Here is a 20,211-nt window from a genome sequence, read left to right on the forward strand (position 1 = left end):
ACAATTATCAAAATTGGAAAAAGAAGAACACATGAGGCCTAAGGTCAGCAGAAGGAGGGACATAATAAAGATCAGAGAAGAAATAAATAAAATTGAGAAGAATAAAACAATAGCAAAAATCAATGAAACCAAGAGCTGGTTCTTCGAGAAAATAAACAAAATAGATAAGCCTCTAGCCAGACTTATTAAGAAGAAAAGAGAGTCAACACAAATCAACAGTATCAGAAACGAGAAAGGAAAAATCACGACGGACCCCACGGAAATGCAAAGAATTATTGGAGAATACTATGAAAACCTATATGCTAACAAGCTGGGAAACCTAGGAGAAATGGACAACTTCCTAGAAAAATATAACCTTCCAAGATTGACCCAGGAAGAAACAGAAAATCTAAACAGACCAATTACCAGCAACGAAATTGAAGAGGTAATCAAAAAACTACCAAAGAACAAAACCCCCGGGCCAGATGGATTTACCTCCGAATTTTATCAGACATACAGGGAAGACATAATACCCATTCTCCTTAAAGTTTTCCAAAAAATAGAGGAGGAGGGGATACTCCCAAACTCATTCTATGAAGCTAACATCACCCTAATACCAAAACCAGGCAAAGACCCCACCAAAAAAGAAAACTACAGACCAATATCCCTGATGAACGTAGATGCAAAAATACTCAACAAAATATTAGCAAACCGAATTCAAAAATACATCAAAAGGATCATACACCATGACCAAGTGGGATTCATCCCAGGGATGCAAGGATGGTACAACATTCGAAAGTCCATCAACATCATCCACCACATCAACAAAAAGAAAGACAAAAACCACATGATCATCTCCATAGATGCTGAAAAAGCATTTGACAAAGTTCAACATCCATTCATTTTAAAAACTCTCAGCAAAATGGGAATAGAGGGCAAGTACCTCAACATAATAAAGGCCATCTATGATAAACCCACAGCCAACATTATATTGAACAGCGAGAAGCTGAAAGCATTTCCTCTGAGATCGGGAACTAGACAGGGATGCCCACTCTCTCCACTGTTATTTAACATAGTACTGGAGGTCCTAGCCACGGCAATCAGACAAAACAAAGAAATACAAGGAATCCAGATTGGTAAAGAAGAAGTTAAAGTGTCACTATTTGCAGATGACATGATACTGTACATAAAAAACCCTAAAGACTCCACCCCAAAACTACTAGAACTGATATCGGAATACAGCAAAGTTGCAGGATACAAAATCAACACACAGAAATCTGTGGCTTTCCTATACACTAACAATGAACCAACAGAAAGAGAAATCAGGAAAACAACTCCATTCACAATTGCATCAAAAAAAATAAAATACCTAGGAATAAACCTAACCAAAGAAGTGAAAGACTTATACTCTGAAAACTACAAGTCACTCTTAAGAGAAATTAAAGGGGACACTAACAGATGGAAACTCATCCCATGCTCGTGGCTAGGAAGAATTAATATCGTTAAAATGGCCATCCTGCCCAAAGCAATATACAGATTTGATGCAATCCCTATGAAACTACCAGCAACATTCTTCAATGAACTGGAACAAATAATTCAAAAATTCATATGGAAACACCAAAGACCCCGAATAGCCAAAGCAATCCTGAGAAAGAAGAATAAAGTAGGGGGGATCTCACTCCCCAACTTCAAGCTCTACTATAAAGCCATAGTAATCAAGACAATTTGGTACTGGCACAAGAGCAGAGCCACAGACCAATGGAACAGACTAGAGAATCCAGACATTAACCCAGACATATATGGTCAATTAATATTTGATAAAGGAGCCATGGACATACAATGGCGAAATGACAGTCTCTTCAACAGGTGGTGCTGGCAAAACTGGACAGCTACATGTAGGAGAATGAAACTGGACCATTGTCTAACCCCATATACAAAAGTAAACTCAAAATGGATCAAAGACCTGAATGTAAGCCATGAAACCATTAAACTCTTGGAAGAAAACATAGGCAAAAACCTCTTAGACATAAACATGAGTGACCTCTTCTTGAACATATCTCCCCGGGCAAGGAAAACAACAGCAAAAATGAGTAAGTGGGACTATATTAAGCTGAAAAGCTTCTGTACAGCAAAAGACACCATCAATAGAACAAGAAGGATCCCTACAGTATGGGAGAATATATTTGAAAATGACACATCCGATAAAGGCTTGACGTCCAGAATATATAAGGAGCTCACACGCCTCAACAAACAAAAAACAAATAACCCAATTAAAAAATGGGCAGAGGAACTGAACAGACAGTTCTCCAAAAAAGAAATACAGATGGCCAACAGACACATGAAAAGATGCTCCACATCGCTAATTATCAGAGAAATGCAAATTAAAACTACAATGAGGTATCACCTCACACCAGTAAGAATGGCTGCCATCCAAAAGACAAACAACAACAAATGTTGGCGAGGCTGTGGAGAAAGGGGAACCCTCCTACACTGCTGGTGGGAATGTAAACTAGTTCAACCATTGTGGAAAGCAGTATGGAGGTATATCAAAATGCTCAAAACAGACTTACCATTTGACCCAGGAATTGCACTCCTAGGAATTTACCCTAAGAACGCAGCAATCAAGTTTGAGAAAGACAGATGCACCCCTATGTTTATTGCAGCACTATTTACAATAGCCAAGAATTGGAAGCAACCTAAATGTCCATCAATAGATGAATGGATAAAGAAGATGTGGTACATATACACAATGGAATACTACTCAGCCATAAGAAAAGGGCAAATCCAATCATTTGCAGCAACATGGATGGAGCTGGAGGGTATTATGCTCAGTGAAACAAGCCAAGCGGAGAAAGAGAAATACCAAATGATTTCACTTATCTGTGGAATATAAGAACAAAGGAAAAACTGAAGGAACAAAACAGCAGCAGAATCACAGAACTCAAGAATGGACTAACAGGTACCAAAGGGAAAGGGACTGGGGAGGATGGGTGGGTAGGGAGGGATAAGGGGGGGAGAAGTAGGGGGGTATTAAGATTAACATACATGAGGAGGTAGGAGAAAAGGGAGGGCTGTACAACACAGAGAAGGCAAGTAGTGATTCTACAACATTTTGCTATGCTGATGGACAGTGACTGTAAAGGGGTTTATAGGGGAGACCTGGTATAGGGGAGAGCCTAGTAAACATAATATTCGTCATGTAAGTGTAGATTAGTGATGCCAAAAACAAAGCAAAAAAAAAAAAAAAAAAAAAAGGGCAGTTCCTGTGTGGTAACCTCCAACGAGTTCTACACAAGGGTATAAAGGGCATATAAAAGTGTAGGCAAAGGGTCTGTTTGTGTTTATACAGAGGATCAAAGCCTAATTGGGCTACCCCGAAAATGAACTAAGATACGATATGAAAAAGAACTTCCAACATCTGCACTCTCTGGAAGACTCATGCCAGAAGATGATCATCAAAAAACCCCAACAAAGATCCACGCACTGCTACAGCTGTAGATGCACTCATCCCACCAGTTCCTGGACTTGCCATGGGAATGAGGAAGGAGATATCTAAGCTGGCCTGTGCATACAGTAAAACAACAAAATTGGACTAGATCTATACTGTTGGAACTCAACCAAGAATTTGGAGAAGTGCAAATTGTAGCGCTCCAAAGTCTTACAACTACAAACTATTTACTGTTAAAAGAACATATGGCATGTGAACAGTCCCCAGGAATGGGTTGTTTTAATTTGTCTGATTTCTCTCAGACTGTTCAAGTTCAGTTGGACAATATCCACCATATCATAGATAAGTTTTCACAAATGCCTAAGGTGCCTAACTGGTTTTCTTGGTTTCACTGCAGATGGCTGGTAATTACAGATATGCTTTGGTTATGTAACTATACTCCTATTATGTTAATGTGTGTGCGCAATTTAAGTAGTAGCTTAAAACCTATACATGCTGATGTTACTCTACAAGAAAATATGTCAAAGAAATAATCAATCTTCCCATGTTTTCTGCCACCTGCTACTTCTATAGCTTTTCTTCTTCCTTCCTAATTACAACCCTTAAATAGAATTTGTGCCTCATATCAAATTTACCGAGTATCATAATTCTTCCAAGTGGTAAAGATACCTCAAGACAAATGCTGGGCATAGAAGCCACAGGGCATAAATCTGCAAAGAAGTAAAAAGCTAACCTTTTCAAACAATAAGGCTTCCCTCTCACTTACCAACTTCACATTTCCCTGTATGTCCCCGGAAGATGACTGGTTAGCCAGAGACGGGTAAGATTCCTCAAGGGAGGAACAACCTAAGACAGGCACAGTCGCAGGGGGGCCATCAGGTGAGAAATTGGGGATCAACAGAGGTGAGGCTTAGAACCTCACCCCCCCTGTTCTGAGAGAAATCTTCTGCATACGTGGATGTTTTATTGCCCTTGTCTAGCTTGGATTAACACATAGTGTACAGGCACACACCTGATCATCTACATGTGCTCTCTTACAACACTAAACTATGTTTTCTACCTTTATCTTGTATCTACCTACCACTTCAGCATTTTATTAAAAATAATAATAATAAAGAGAGAAATGTGGTATCCACATATAAATCAAGTATAAAAACCAAATGAGTATTCATATTTGAACTGACTGTTTATAGTTCATAATGCATGAGCAAAACCGAAAGTTTCTGTGATGACTGCCCTTGTACTGTTCACTATGTAACTTATTCATTATGTAAGAATTTGTTCTACATGTAAAAACTTGTTTGTTATGCCTCAGAAGATTGGAGACTGATGAAAATTAGGCTTGGGGTGGACTAATGGTTGTGCATTGAGCATTGACTCCCCTATACAGAATTTTATTGTCGTTAACAACCATTTGATCAATAAATATGAGAGATGCCCTCACAAAAAAAAAAAAAAAACAAAAAAAACAAAAAAAAAGGACAGACTTCCAATGGTAAAATAAATAAGTAACCGGGATGTAATGTATAGCATAAGGAATATAGTCAAGATATTGTAACAGCTTGGTAGGGTGATAGCTGGAACCTAGAATTATGTATATAAATGTTCTACCACTGTGTTGTACACTTGAAACTAATGTAATGTAATACTGTGCGTCAACTACCCTTCAATAAAAAATAATTATTTAAAAAAAAAAAAAATGATATGGAGCATAATTTTTCCATTAATTGAGGATAAGTGATAGCCTGACTTAGTACTACTCTATGAAAAATGTTTCCATTTTCAAAAAAGAACATTTTTTAAAAGTTACATATGAGGCAGTAGTCTCCTATAGGAATTTTCTAAGGGAAATAGAAGGATTCTAAGTCCTTCTTAACAGCAAGGAAACAGAAAACTTCAGACAATAGTTAAGCAAAAGGTTTCCACATGACCACTTTTATCTTGGGGAAGAGCATAGACATGAGGCAAAACAACACACGTTTTCCCATTACTTGTGTATCTTTGTGCACAGACTGGGATCCTTGAATCATGCATTCTAAACAGTCAATTGAATGACATCTGTTTCTAGACTAGTCAAGAGAACTGGACTGACTGAATAACAGAATTAATCCACTGTAGTAGTTGCTGATAGGCAGTGGCACAATAATGCAGCATTTTCTTATAGCTGAATTTAAGTGAGGTACAAATCATTACACTTTCTTACAATTCTCTTATATCTTAAAACAAGCCATTATAAAAGTCAGCTAATTAATCTCAAACCTAAGAATTGTGTTCAATAACAGCAACTATTTTGAAGGTGCATCAATACTGTTAAAGACTCAGATCCTTGAGGAACAAGGAAATAAACAAAGAACACTAACTCAAGGAAAATTTAAAAAGTAGTTCTTGATTCATTCAAATATACAATGATAAAAATAATTTATTTGGGAGATAATTAAAATGTGCTTTTTATGATGAGCTATTAGCTGATGTTTGAAAATCAAAGTTATAAAATTATCATAAGAAGTCTGAATAAAAACTTATTTTTGCTAATCCCAATTTATCTTCTGTGAAAAAATATATGTAAAAGCATTTTGCAAATACAGATGGTATACAAAATCAAGGCAATATGATTTTTTATTGTGTCCTACAACACATATGCAGATATTACTGTTGGACTAAAACTGAAGATTGATTTTTTTAATGACTTAGATAATTTTCAAAATGTTAAAACTGAGTAATATTATTCTCTCTGAAGTGAAATAAAAGAAATATGATCTAAGATCACTTAAAACCAAATGTGTTTAAAAATGTCCTAAGTACCTATGATCTGCTTAGACTGTTAAATATTTGTAAGTATGGATTTAATTTATCTTCCCATGATTCTACAGATAATTGCATTTGCTTTCTAGTATGTTTCTGGTTATATTTTAAGAGGTGTAGTATCTTCACGTTTTTTCTAAAAACTCTATCAAACACTCTTTTGAAATTTAGCACCAAGTAGTTATTTCTCAATATCATAAAAAACATTTTTAAACTGCAGAAAGTAATTATCAAGGGTTGAAAAAGATGGAATTGAGAAGTAAAAGAGAAGCACATATTCATTTTAGTGTTAGTATAGGAAAACTACAGCAAAGCTGGCAACTAGCAATATGAGAACGAAGAGAATGACTTGAACTATATAGGATAAGTCTGGCTACTTTTAACATACCCAGTTCTAGTTTCTGACAAGAGGGAATCTCTTCTGTTACCGTAATGAAGTAGCTGTGCAATCCCCTGAAGGCCAGCAGCAAAGTGGCACAAAGTGTATAATGAAAATGGTAGGCATGATGCAGGAAGGAGTCTGCAATGATGAAGCTGCAACCCTAAAAAAAAGAATAGATTTGGGATAGAGACTGTTAGTAACCAAAAATTTTAAATAACACTTGAAACTTAGAAAAATACAGGAAAAAATCCGAAGCATTTAATAAGAAATTCAGCAGTATTTCAGGGAGTTGCCCTTGTTCACACAAGTAATGTATACACATGAAACGCAACTCTAGATATTTCAATTACAGTAGGCTTCTAAAATGTGATTAAATTATGATATTTGACACTTTGAGATTCAAAGTACATTTGACCTGAGGGACCCTCTGCTTTTATAGCATAGGCCCTCTTTCCTTTTAGAAGATTAACAGCTGCACTTATACTACTGCAATTGTTAACTCTGACAATTGCTCTTTAAAGGCTCCCTCACAATGATTCTAACAGTTCTGCTAAGGGAGCAAAAGGGAGAGTAATTGGTTAAGAAAAGCACTGGCTGTCAGATCTCTATCCATTACATTAAATTTGGTGAAGTCTTCAATCTGGTTCATTTCATAAACAACTAGCACCATTCAATTTGTTAAGATCATATTTAATTAATCTGTAAATTGTTGAGTTCAAATAATCAATAAAACAAATATCACATTCACAGGTAAACAGTTAAAAAACATTTCATTTGAAGTAAGAAGGAAGAAAGGATTTATAAACATTGCAGTTCTTACATCAGGCGATAACTGTTTTGTGTAGTTAATACCGAAGACCACACTTTCAAGAGTAGGAATCAAAGAATCTTTGTTTTGTGCTGGTGCATTTCTATTTAACCAAGTAGTCTTCACAGGGCGAGGAAAGCTGGAGGAATAAGTATTACGTTACTACTGTCATAGCAGTCTGTTTGCATGTTAAGTTAAATGTTTACAAAAGTAAATCTTAAAGGAATAGAACAAAGAGCAAGCGTTTTTCAAGGTTATAATCGCTAAAGTATTCTTATATAATTTTATAATTTTTCCTGTAATAATTTGAATTATTATAAAAAAGTACTGAATATTAAAAAACTAAGACAAGATGCTTGAGATATACTTCTCTATGATTGGGCTTCAGGAAGTCTCAAAAGATTCTTAAGATAAAATAGGGTGGGATCCAAAGCAGCTAAAAGACAAATGAGGGTCAAGGTTTAATTTGGAAATACTGATCTGTCATGAAGTTTATTAGGTTAACATGTATTCAAATATGGATGCTATTTATAGAAGTAAAGAGTTTCCACTTTATTGCAGAAAAAGAAAAAACTATTAAATCTATTTGCTGCCACTATATCTCAAAAACAAGGTGTTTTCTCTCTCTCTACTAAAAAGCCATGAACTCTATTAGATAATCTTTATAAGTACTTCAAGGCATTATCTCAATGACATATGAGCTACTGCTCTTAGTATTAACATCACATGTAATACACCATTAATTCTATAGAATAAGAATAAGAAGTATATTCTGTTTGAGTGTTTAAAAATCATATACAATTTGATATTAAGTACCTGCTAATTATAAGTAGGCCAAAGCACTTGGGCTGTTTGGCAATTTGTCAAAGGAAAGACAGGAAAGTAGATCAATTTTGCCATAAGCAGAGAGCAGCCTTTATGTGCAAAATCAATCTATTTTGCAAAAATAAAATATCTATGTCCAATCCAAGAAGGGAGTCACAAGTCAATGGTAAATTCCACCTGCTATGAAGTGTCTTTCAGAATTGAGTCAAAAAAGTTGTACTTTAAAAAAAGGTCAAAGACAGGTTATGTAGAAAACAGGCAGAGAAAAAAAATCCTAACTCTATTTACTTTAAATAACTTTTTGATGTCCATAGTTGGGTTGATCATAGAAACTGTTTTAAATGAAAATAACATTTAAAAAGATAACATTATAAACTTAATTTTTTTTCATTTTGTTTAAAGGATAAAAAAGTTCACCTAAAATAAACTTCAAGAAAAACTTGCCAAAGCATAAATAGTGAGTGAGGACTGTTACCTTTAACAGGACCCCTTTACCAGCAAGCCACCAGCAAAAAGCTCTCCCTTACCCTTTCCTTGCTTCCCATCTCCAACCTTTCAGCTACAGGCAACAAAAGGCAGGGCAAGATGCTGCTTCTCTCAGAGCAAAGTCCTACCAGCAAGGGGGGGAGAGTCAGGGCCCACGGCCGCTGTGTAAGGGGCAGCAACCTTAGCTTTGGCAGGCACACCTTATTTTCTTTTCCAGTCACTAACCAGAGCCAACAGTTAATGCTCTTGGCTTCTGATTCTGAGCCAAAAATGTCTTCTCCTTCCAGCAAACGGTCTCTAGGACATGAGCTGCCCCTTTCTCCTACTAGTCTATGGCCAAAACTGCTGCATTGCAAGAGGAAGCACTAAGATTAGTGGTGGGAATATCACTACTCTACTGAATCAGGGCCTTATAAAGCAACATTAATAACCTTAGCTAACTTCGATGAATTGCTTGTACATTTTTCAGAAGAGAAACCAAGCCAGTGTTATAAAAGAATGGGTGAAATAGTATACTTAGGGATTTTTATTGGAATTACAAAAATAATCAGAAGACTACAGGAATATACTTCATAAACAGATAAACTTTTAGTATTACAACCTAACATGTAATTCACATAAAAGTAATACTGTATACTATTTTGCAAGTTATATTTTAAAACCACTTTCTTATCAAACAAGTTTCATTCAGTTTTTATTACATATTAATGAATTCAATCAACATTGTGAAACTTTTTGAAGTTCATAATCATATGTAATAAAATGAACACTTCCCACTTTACAGAAGTTATAGCAACTGAGAACAAGCTCTCAAATGCCTAACAGATGACAAAGATGGAACCACCAGGTATACATCTTATTACAGACAAGGAAGCAGAGCATCAGAGGAAACAGACTTCTTCTCAACCCTGTGACCATGGGATACACATGGACAATGGAAAAGGGTCTCTCTTGGAGTTTTTAAAGCAATGCAAAAGTAAGCCACAGGAGGCTGTTACTAATTGGACAGTATGTTAAACTGTGCAAACTCTCAGAGTAATTCTACAAAACTGCCTACTTAGTTTTCTGATAAATCAGTTGAGCATCATAACTCTTCAAGCATCATCCCTAATATCAGTTGTTGGAATCAGATTTGTGTCATAAATTGTAAAACAGACAGTTCAGAAGCCAAATCAACTTGGTCTTCTCATATAAGCTACTGATGTTAAAAGAGTCTACCAGTTGCCCAAAAATACCACAAGGATGATGTTTTACTTTAAAAACTGAAGAACTTGGATTATATTCATACATTAATGAAAGACAATCTGTCTCCCCATGAAAGTAGGCAGAAACAATAACTGTGCCAATGCACTTATTATGATCCAGAATATTATATACCTTAAGGCTGTATATAATGGTACATGATACAGGCTTAAAAGGCTTATTAGTAAAGATCATTAAAATTGGTTAATGACTTAGAAAACAAGAATCACTATACAGCATAGATTTAAGATAAACCTAGCCCATCCCATCCAGAGACAAACAAACAAAAAATGAATATACTTTTCCAGAGAATGAATAAATATAGCATAGCATTGCATAAAAACACAGGTATAGACTAAATAATGCTGTACAGTTATTTTCAAATTGCATTATTTTTCTTGGTCAGTTCATTTGACAAAGATTGCTCCATTATTTCTGTGATAAAAAACCTATGAATTTAATGTTCCCATGTGCTTCAATTTTATTATTTTATTATAAGTATAAAATGGAAGGGTTTATTAAAGAACTTTGAATTTTGAAATTTACTATTTCAGTTATCTTTATCAAAGTATATGTTTCACTATAAAAATGAAAGACATTACATTAATAAGGAACGGTACTGGTTAAATTTACCTTATTAGTGGCTGATGTAGTGCAACCAATGATGCATGGACTGTGACAGACACAACAGAAAGGTGGAAATAATCAAACATAACATTAACATGATGATGAAGGCCCCTATGGAGGCTAAGGTGCAGCTTCAATGTTCGGCTACTTATTAGTTGCAAGGCATTCAGATCATCTGTCCTGTAAGAAGCACATGTTTACATGTAAGTATGGCATATTTTGTAGAGTAGTTTAAACTATCACAACATTTAGTTATTTAATTACTATTTTGAAATTCAGAATGAGAATAATCTTTAAGGCATCACACAGCATTAACAGTATTAGGAAATCTAATGAGAATAACCAGACCTTAACTATAGTTATGTACTGGTCCATGACATGGACTATTTTCTTTATTAATGTCCCTATAAAAATGAGGCTTTTGTGGAGGAGGATTAAAGATGGTGGCATGAGAGGTGAGACAAAGGCCTCCTCCACATATAATATGAAAATATAGTTAATAGAACTAATCCTAAAAGAGCAACAGGAAAGAAGGCTGCACCAGACTGCATACACCTGGAGAAAAGAACAGACCTCACAGAACAGGCTAACGTACCAAAGCCATGATGAGGTGGGACGCAAGTCCTTCCCCCACCCTAACTCACTAGTGGGAGGAAGAGAAACGGAGCAGGGAGAGGGTGAAAAACTAGGACTGCTGAATTCCCAGCTCTGGAAATCTGCTCTGGGAGCACAAACCTACATTACATGGTGCTCTGGAGATTAGTGGGGTTGGAAAACTAAGACAGAATACTTGGAGAGACTGAGATTCCAGCTGCTTGTGGAAAACAGGGATCCATATCCGGCTGCTCTGGGACAAAAGAAAGATGGGCAGTCTCAGAGACTTCCTAACAGCAAGAAGGCTGCTAAAGGGATAAGGACTGCATAGAGCTTGCTGCTCAGGAGAAAGGACAGGTGGACAAATTGTCCAGGTGCACTCTGCCCAGCAGGCTGGGAACTTTCAGGAGCTTCAGATGCTGAATCCCCATGGCTGGCTATGCAGCTCTGAGGCCCCCAACCATGATATGCATCCTGCTGTGCGTTCCTCCCAGCCGGCTGACCGGCACTGGCTAGCAAACTGGCAGCTCTTGCCCTGGCATCAGGCCAGCCAGAGGGTGGCCCCGCCTATTCCAGTGACAAACGCAAAGCATAGAGGCTTACCCCTGTGCAATCGACCCACTGGTTCTGGCAGTGGAGTCAGGCACAGCAGCCAGGAAGCAGGAAACAGCTCTTTCCTACCCCCAGGCACCAATGCTGCTCCTCTGTGACCCCCGAATTCGCTCCAGGGGCTGAGCAGCTCCAGAGAGTAGAGCCTCTGGGCATTAGAGGGTACCACATACAAAGATGAAACATCAAAGGAACCTGGTTCAAACCCAAATCCCATAAACACCAGAAAAAGAGCCAAATGAAACTGAACTCATCAATCTTCCTGAAAGAGATAAAAAAAACAACAACCCATAAACATGCTCGTGGAGGTACAGAAAAATATTCAAGAATTCAGGGTAGAATTCAGGACTGAGATTTGATCAGTAAGGAACACAGTATCTTAAATGAAACATGCAATGGAAGGATTTAAAAGCAGATTAGATGTAGTAGAAGAGACAGTAAATAGAACAGAAATTAGAGAACAGGAAAACAAAGAAGCTGAGGCAGAGAGAGAAAAAAGGATCTCTAGGAGTGAAAGACTATTGAGAGAACTGTGTGACCAATCCAAACGGAACAATGTTTGCATTGTAGGGGTACCAGAATAGGAGGGAGAAAAAGGGATAGAAAGTACCTTTGAGGAGGTCATTGCTGAAAACTTCCACAATCTGGGGAAGGAGATAGTCTTTCAGGCCATGGAGGTGCACAGATCTCACAACACAAGGGACCCACGGAGGACAACACCAAGACATATAACAATTAAAATGGCAAAAACCAAGGATAAGGACAGACTATTAAAAGCAGCCAGAGAGAGAAAAAATATCACATACAAAGGAAACCCATCAGGCTATCATCAGACTTCTCAACAGAAACCTTACAGGCTAGAAGAGAATGACATGATATATTTAACGCAATGAAACAGAAGGGCCTTGACCCAAGAACACTCTACCCAGCAAGATTATCATTTAAATTTGTAAGAGGAATTAAACAATTTCCAGATAAGCAAAAGCTGAGAGTATTAACCTCCCACAAACCATCTCTACAGTGTATTTTGGAGGGACTGCTATAGATGGAAGTGTTTCTAAGACTAAATAGCTGTCATCAGAGGAAATAAAACCACAGTAAAGAAAGGAAAACAATTAATTACTAAGCAGATGCAAAATCAAATCAACACCGCTAAGTCAGTCAAAGGATAGACAAAGAGTACAGAATATGATACCTAAAATATAAAGAATGGAGGAGGGAGAAAAAGGAGGAAAAAAAGAAAGAACCTTTAGATTGTGTTTCTAATAGCATAGTGAGTTAAATTAGACTGATATATAGTAAGGAGGTTACCCTTGAACCTTTTGTAACCACGAATCTAAAGCCTGCAATGGCAATAAGTACATACCTATCGATAATCACCCTAAATGTAAGTGGTTGGAATGCATCAATCAAAAGACACAGAGTCACTGAATGGATAAAAAAACAAGACAAACCTATATGCTGCCTACAAGAGACTCATTTCCAAAGACATACACAGACTAAAAATGAAGGGATGGAAAAAGATATTTCATGAACTAATAGGGAGAAAAAACTGGTGTTGCAGTACTTGGATAGACACAAGAGACTTCAAAACAAAGAAAGTAACAAAACGCAAAGAAGGACATTACATAATGATAAAGAGGTCAGTCCAACAAGAGGATATACCCATTATAAATATCTATGCACCCAACACAGGAGTACCGACATATGTGAAACAAATATACCAACAGAATTAAAAAGGGAAATAGAATGCAATGCATTATTTCTAGGAGACTTCAACACACCACTCACTCCAAAGGCCAGATCAACCAGACAGAAAATAAGTAAGGAGACAAAGGCACTGAACAACACATTAGAGCAGTTGGACCTAACAGACATCTACAGAACACTCCACCCAAAAGCAGCAGGATACACATTCTTCTCAAGTGCACATGGAACATTTTCAAGAATAGATCATACAGTAGGCTACAAAAAGAGTCTCAGTAAACTCAAAAAGACTGAAATTATACCAACCAGTTTCTCAGACCAAAGGTATGAAACAAGAAATAAATTACACAAAGAAAATGACAAAGCCCACAAACACATGGAGGCTTAACAACATGCTCCTAAATAATCAATGGATCAATGACCAAATAAAAAGGGAGATCAAGCAATACATGGAGACAAATGACAACAGTAATTCAATACTACAAAATCTGTGGGATGCAGCAAAGGCTGTGCTAAGAGGGAAGTATATTGCAGTACAGGCCTACCTCAGGAAAGAACAAACCCATATGAAAAGTCTAAATCCACAATTAACGAAACTAGAAAAAGAACAAATGAGGCCCAAAGTCAGTAGAAGGAGGGACATAATAAAGATTAGAGCAGAAATAAATGAAATTGAGAAGAATAAAACAATAGAAACAATCAATGAAAGCAGGAGCTGGTTCTTTGAGAAAATAAACAAAATAGATAAACCCCTAGGCAGACTTATCAAGAAAATCAGAGATGAGAAAGGAAAAATCACTATGGACACCACAGAAATACAAATTACGAGAGACTACTATGAAAATTTATACTAACAAACAGGATAACCTAGAAGAAATGGACAACTTTCTAGAAAAATACAATCTTCCAAGGCTGACCCAGGAAGAAACAGAAAATCTGAACAGACCAATTACTAGCAACGAAATTGAATTGGTAATCAAAAAACTACCTAAGAACAAAACCCATGGACCAGATGGCTTCACCACTGAATTTTATCAAACATTTAGTGAAGATCTAATACCCATCCTCCTTAAAGTTTTCCAAAAAGTAGAAGAGGAAGGAATAATTCTTCTTCCAAATTCATTCTATGAGGCCAGCATCACTCTAATAGGAAAATCAGGCAAAGACACCCAAAAAAAAGAAAATTACAGACCAATATCCCTGATGAACATAGATGCAAAAATACTCAACAAAATATTAGCAAACCAAATTCAAAAATACATCAAGAGGATCAAACACCATGATCAAGTAGGATTCATCTCAGGGATGCAAGGATGGTACAACATTTGAAAATCCATCAACATCATCCACCACATCAACAAAAAGGACAAAAACCACATGATCATCTCCATAGATGCTGAAAAAGCATTCGACTAAACATCCATTCATGATAAAAACTCTCAACAAAATGGGTAAGGAGGGCAAGTACCTCAACATAATAAAGGCCATATATGACAAACCCACAGCCAACATCATACTTAACAGCGAGAAGCTGAAAGCTTTTCCTTTAAGATTGGAAAGAAGACAAGGATGCCCACTCTCCCTTTTATTCAACATAGTTCCGGAGGTCCTAGCCACGGCAATCAGACAACACAAAGAAATAAAAGGCATCCAGATTGGCAAGGAAGAAGTCAAAACTGTAACTGTTTACAGATGACATGATATTGTACATAAAAAACCCTAAAAAATCTACTCCAAAACTACTAGATCTAATAACTGAATTCAGCAAAGGTGCAGGATACAAAATTAATATACAAATCTGTTACACTCCTGAACTAGCAGAAAGAGAAACCAGGAAAACAATTCCATTCACAATTGCATCAAAAAGAATAAAATACTTAGGAATAAACCTAACCAAGGAAGTGAAAGACCTGTACCCTGAAAACTACAAGATACTCATAAGAGAAATTAAGGAAGATATCAATAAATGGAAATACATCCCATGCTAATGGATAGGAAGAATTAATATTGTCAAAATGGCCATTCTGCCTAAAGCAATCTACAGATTCAATGCAATCCCTATCAAAATACCAACATCATTCTTCAATGAACTAGAACAAGTAGTTCTAAAATTCATATGGAACTACAGAAGACCCTGAATAGCCAACACAATCCTGAGAAGGAAGAATAAAATGGGGGTGATTATGCTCCCTGACTTCAAACTCTACTACAAAGCCACAGTAATCAAGACAATTTGGTACTGGCACAAGAACAGACCCATAGACCAATGGAACACACTACAGAGCCCAGATATAAACCCAAGCATACATGATCAATTAATAGACTGTAAAGGAGCCATGGATATACAACAGGGAAATGCCAGCCTCTTCAACAACTGGTGTTGGCAAAACATTCATGTAACAGAATGAAACTGGATTATTGTCTAACCCCATACACAAAAATAAACTTGAAATGGATCAAATACCTGAAAGTAAGTCATGAAACCATAAAACTCTTAGAAGAAAACATAGGCAAAAACCTCTTGAATATAAACATGAGCAACTTTTTCCTGAATGCATCTCCTCGGGCAAGGGAAACACAATAAAAATTGAACAAATGGGACTACATCATGCTAAAAAGCTTCTGTACAGCAAAGGACACCATCAACAAAACAAAAAGGCGTCCTACAGTATTGGAGAAAATATTTGTAAATGACATATCCCACAAGGGGTTAACATCCAAAATATATAAAGAACTCATATGCCTCAACACCCAAAAAGCAAACAACCCAATTAAAAAATGGGTGGAGGATACGAACAGACAATTCTCCAAAGAAGAAATTCAAATGGCCAACAGGCACATGAAAAGATACTCCACATTGCTAATTATCAGGGAAAAGCAAATTAAAACCACAATGAGACATCACTTCACACTAGTTAGGATGGTCAACATCGAAAAGACTAGGAACAACAAATGCTGGCGAGGATGCGGAGAAAGGGGAACCCTCCTACATTGCTGGTGGGAACGTAAACTAGCTCAACCATTGTGGAAAGCAATATAGAGGTTCCTCAAAAAACTAAAAATAGAAATACCATTTGACCTGGGAATTCCACTCCTAGGAATTTACCCTAAGAATACAAGTTCTCAGATTCAAAAAGACATATGCACCCTATGTTTACTGCAGCACTATTTACAATAGCCAAGATAAGGAAGCAACCTAAGTGTCCATCACAGATGAATGGATAAAGAAGAGGTGGTACATATACACAATGGAATACTATTCAGCCATAAGACAGAAACAAATCCTACCAGTTGCAACAACATGGATGGAGCTAGAGGGTATTGTGCTCAGTGAAATAAGCCAGGCAGAGAAAGACAAATACCAAATAATTTCCCTCATTTGTGGAGTATAACAACAAACCATAACTGAAGGACCAAAACAGCAGCAGACTCACAGACTCCAAGAAGGGACTAGTGGTTACCAAAGGGAAGGGGTGAAGGAGTGGGGATGGGGAGGGAGGGAGAAGGGAATTGAGGGGTATTATGATTAGTTCACATGGTGTGGGCGGCGGTCATGGAGAAGACAGTGTAGCACAGAGAAGACAAAGAGTGACTCTGTGGCATCTTACTACACTGATGGACAATGACTGCAATGGGGTATGGGGGTAACTCGATAATATGGGTGAATGTAGTAACCATATTGTTTTTCTTGTAAAATCTCCCTAAGAGTGTATATCAATCATACCTTAATAAAAAAAAAATGAGACTTTTGTGATAATTCATAATTACTCTCATTTATACTAACTGTTACTCCATAGAAAATACTATTTATTATAAGGGTACAGTATAAGAAGTCAAATCCTATCATAATAAATCCCAAAGGATATTTAAAATTATTTTTATTGTATAAAATTTTATTAAATGCTGCTCCTAACAAAGCAAGCAATGGATATTTTATTATAAATATTTGGTTTATCATTAGATTTACACATAGAAAAAACTGAAACAGTATCATGAAAATGATGTCCAAATATATATGTACATATGTATTTTTAACCTATACAAACATTAACTACCTATAGTTAATGGACTACTTACTCATTTTAGCTTTCCTCTTACAGAATTGTGACCTGACTTAAAAACAAATCCCTTAAGGAATTCTTTGTAATAAACAAGTATTACAGAGGAGCAGTAGCTACCATGTAAAAAATTCTTACTCCTACATGTTCATATCAAGCAGACCTTCAGCAATATGACTACTTAGTTATTTATCCTACATGTAGTTTGAATTTATACTCAGTTTACAAGTATTTCTTCAAGTACATTTGAAATGGAAAAGAAAAGAAACTACAAAAATAAAATTGTTAAATGGATCTCTGATTCTTGTTTTAAATGAATATAAGCAGTAAATCCCTAAAATATCTGTGGACAAGTTCAGGGCAAGCAGTCCTAAAGCTTTCTTAAGGGCTCTAGAAATTAATGAACTAGAATCAGTATCAAAGTATAAGAGTCATCAGTCTTGATAACTCTCTGAACATCTAAAGAGTCCTACTTAAAGATGGCATCACTCGTGCCACAAAGAAAAATTAGCTAGCGATGCACTGGAAGAAAGCTCAGTTATATTTAAATACCTCATGGCAGTGGTATTGTATCAAAAGTGCAATTTCTTGAGTTAAGGAAATTGTTTCGTTGTCTGATTTTGCTGTCTGGAGCTCATGCAATCAGCATGGGCATAAAGGAACAGGACTAACCATTGTCATGACACTCCCCCAGGAGACAGAAGTAGTTCAGAATAAACAAGAAGGGGATGGGCTGGATTCTAAGAAGAAAATGGGGAATCTAATAATAAAAGATAACAGTCACGAGTAACTCAAGATTTTAAATTGTCTGATTAGCCTACTTACGAAAAATCTCCATCTGTGAAGTGTAGATCCAAGGATAACACAAAATTCATTTCCTCAAGGGCTTCTTCAATCTGAAGAGAAATTACAGTATGAGATACTTTTTGAATATTTATAGAAGGTTGGAAATAAGTCTTGAGGCTTCACAAAAAATATTTATCTAAATACATATGAAGAGATGTTTACCTTTTTCTCATCCAGCAACATTTTAACTTTGAAGATCATGACATCATTTAAAACAACCTCTTCATTTTTATATAGAATTTGAAATGTTTTACTGCAAATCAGAGAATCATGAACTGAAGCTGGAAAAGCTAAAGTCATACCTACAACAGATAAGATATATAATTGACAGATAAAAAGCAAAATATAATACTTTTACTCTGAAAAACCATGTTTTATTATATTATTCCTACACCACTATTATTTTTTATAGCAGTATTAGAACATTTCTGAAAGTTTATTAATTTATGATAAAAAATTGATAGGTACACTATGACCATTATAAAATCATTGTACAATTTATCTTAATCTGAGAAGGTAAACAATGAAATCTCAAGGTAGATTAAGAGTGAACAATTGGTCTGTATACCACAGAAGAAAGCAATTTAGTTTTCCATATTTGCAGAGTAACGAATTTACTATGGCTTCTGTCTGACTGCTGGGAGGTAACCTTTAAACCCTTGGAATAAAGAATTTGGTTATTTTTTGTCCCCAGCTCCTGAGAGGTGGCTTCTAAATTCTCAGAATTTCCTAGTACAGAAGTATTTCTGTTATTCATGGCGGGCCCAGATAATTTATGGTAAGGAGATGTTTCGTGATGGGGGCTGTTCACGCCAATAAGGCCAACCATGTGATGAGAGAGTTGGGCTTTGAGCCCAACACCATGTTGGGGAGGGAAAGGGGGCTGAAGGACCAAAATAGCAGCAGACTCACAGACTGCTGATTCAAACCATCACGCATATGTAGTAAGGCACCAATAACAACTCTGGACCCAAGGCCTGAATGGCAATACACTACGTATGGTCATATGAAGATCTTCTGGGAGGGTTAAGGCATCCTGACTCCTTGGGAAGAGAACAACAGAAGCTTCACAAATCTGAGGCCCTCCCAGACCTAACCCGATGTATACCTTCTTTTGGCTGGCTCTGATTAGTATGCCTTTGCTATAGTGAAACTGTAATAGTAGTAGAGCATTTTCTGGAGTTCTGTGAGATATTCTAGTAAATTACAGAACCTGAAGGGCTAAGAGGCACCCAAATTTGTAGTCATCTGATCAGAAGTGAGGGTAGCTTGTGGACCCCCGAAGTTGTAGCTGTTGTCTAAAGTGAGATCAGTTTGTGGAAGGTTGTGCTCCTTACCTGTAAATTTTGGTCTACCTCCAGGTTGTTGGTGTCAGGCATTCCAACACCCCATCTCTTGTCCTACTACTCTATACTCCAGAAAAAAGTATGATTTGAGAAACAGTCAAAGAAAATGGAGATGTTTAAGTACAGACAAAGCCAGGTGGGCATCTCTGCAGGGCAGGGAGCCCAGAGTGCGATACCAGAGTCCAGCTGGAGCAAGGAGGGTGCCCACAGTGGGTGGTGGCCTGACGTCAGATTCTGTGCAGGATGAAGAGGGCAACCTGGAGTGAGGTGTCAGAACCTGAGCAAGGTGAGGAGGGCAACGAAGGTGGAGGGATGACTGAGAACGAGGTGCTGGGAGCCCAGATAAGATGAGGAGGGTAACCACTTAGCACACCTGCAGCTGGGCAGTTGAAACCCAAATTAGGTGAGGAGGTATCCTTGCAGCGGGGCAGCCTAGTACATGGTGTAGGAGT

The 20,211-nt window shown here is 36.9% G+C and overlaps 1 protein-coding gene across 18 annotated transcripts in view; it reads right to left on the reverse strand.

The window, feature by feature from the left end:
* The window catches only part of FAM135A (family with sequence similarity 135 member A), a 105,596-nt gene that overhangs the window by 55,351 nt on the left and 30,034 nt on the right, over window positions 1-20,211 (reverse strand). For 16 of the 18 annotated variants that reach the window (XM_036916225.2, XM_036916227.2, XM_057494020.1 and 13 more), the window contains 5 exons: window positions 18,576-18,715; window positions 18,393-18,463; window positions 10,606-10,779; window positions 7,432-7,558; window positions 6,618-6,771 (listed from right to left, as the gene is read on the reverse strand). In XM_036916225.2, the coding sequence (XP_036772120.1) occupies window positions 6,618-6,771; window positions 7,432-7,558; window positions 10,606-10,779; window positions 18,393-18,463; window positions 18,576-18,715 (666 nt within the window). Of the gene's footprint in view, window positions 1-6,617; window positions 6,772-7,431; window positions 7,559-10,605; window positions 10,780-18,392; window positions 18,464-18,575; window positions 18,716-20,211 lie in introns of those variants that run through there. The other 2 variants (XM_036916229.2, XM_036916234.2) reach the window with 2 other exon arrangements.

The sequence above is a fragment of the Manis pentadactyla genome, chromosome 16 (assembly GCF_030020395.1).
Source record: "Manis pentadactyla isolate mManPen7 chromosome 16, mManPen7.hap1, whole genome shotgun sequence".
In the NCBI taxonomy this organism is placed as follows: Eukaryota; Metazoa; Chordata; class Mammalia; order Pholidota; family Manidae; genus Manis; species Manis pentadactyla.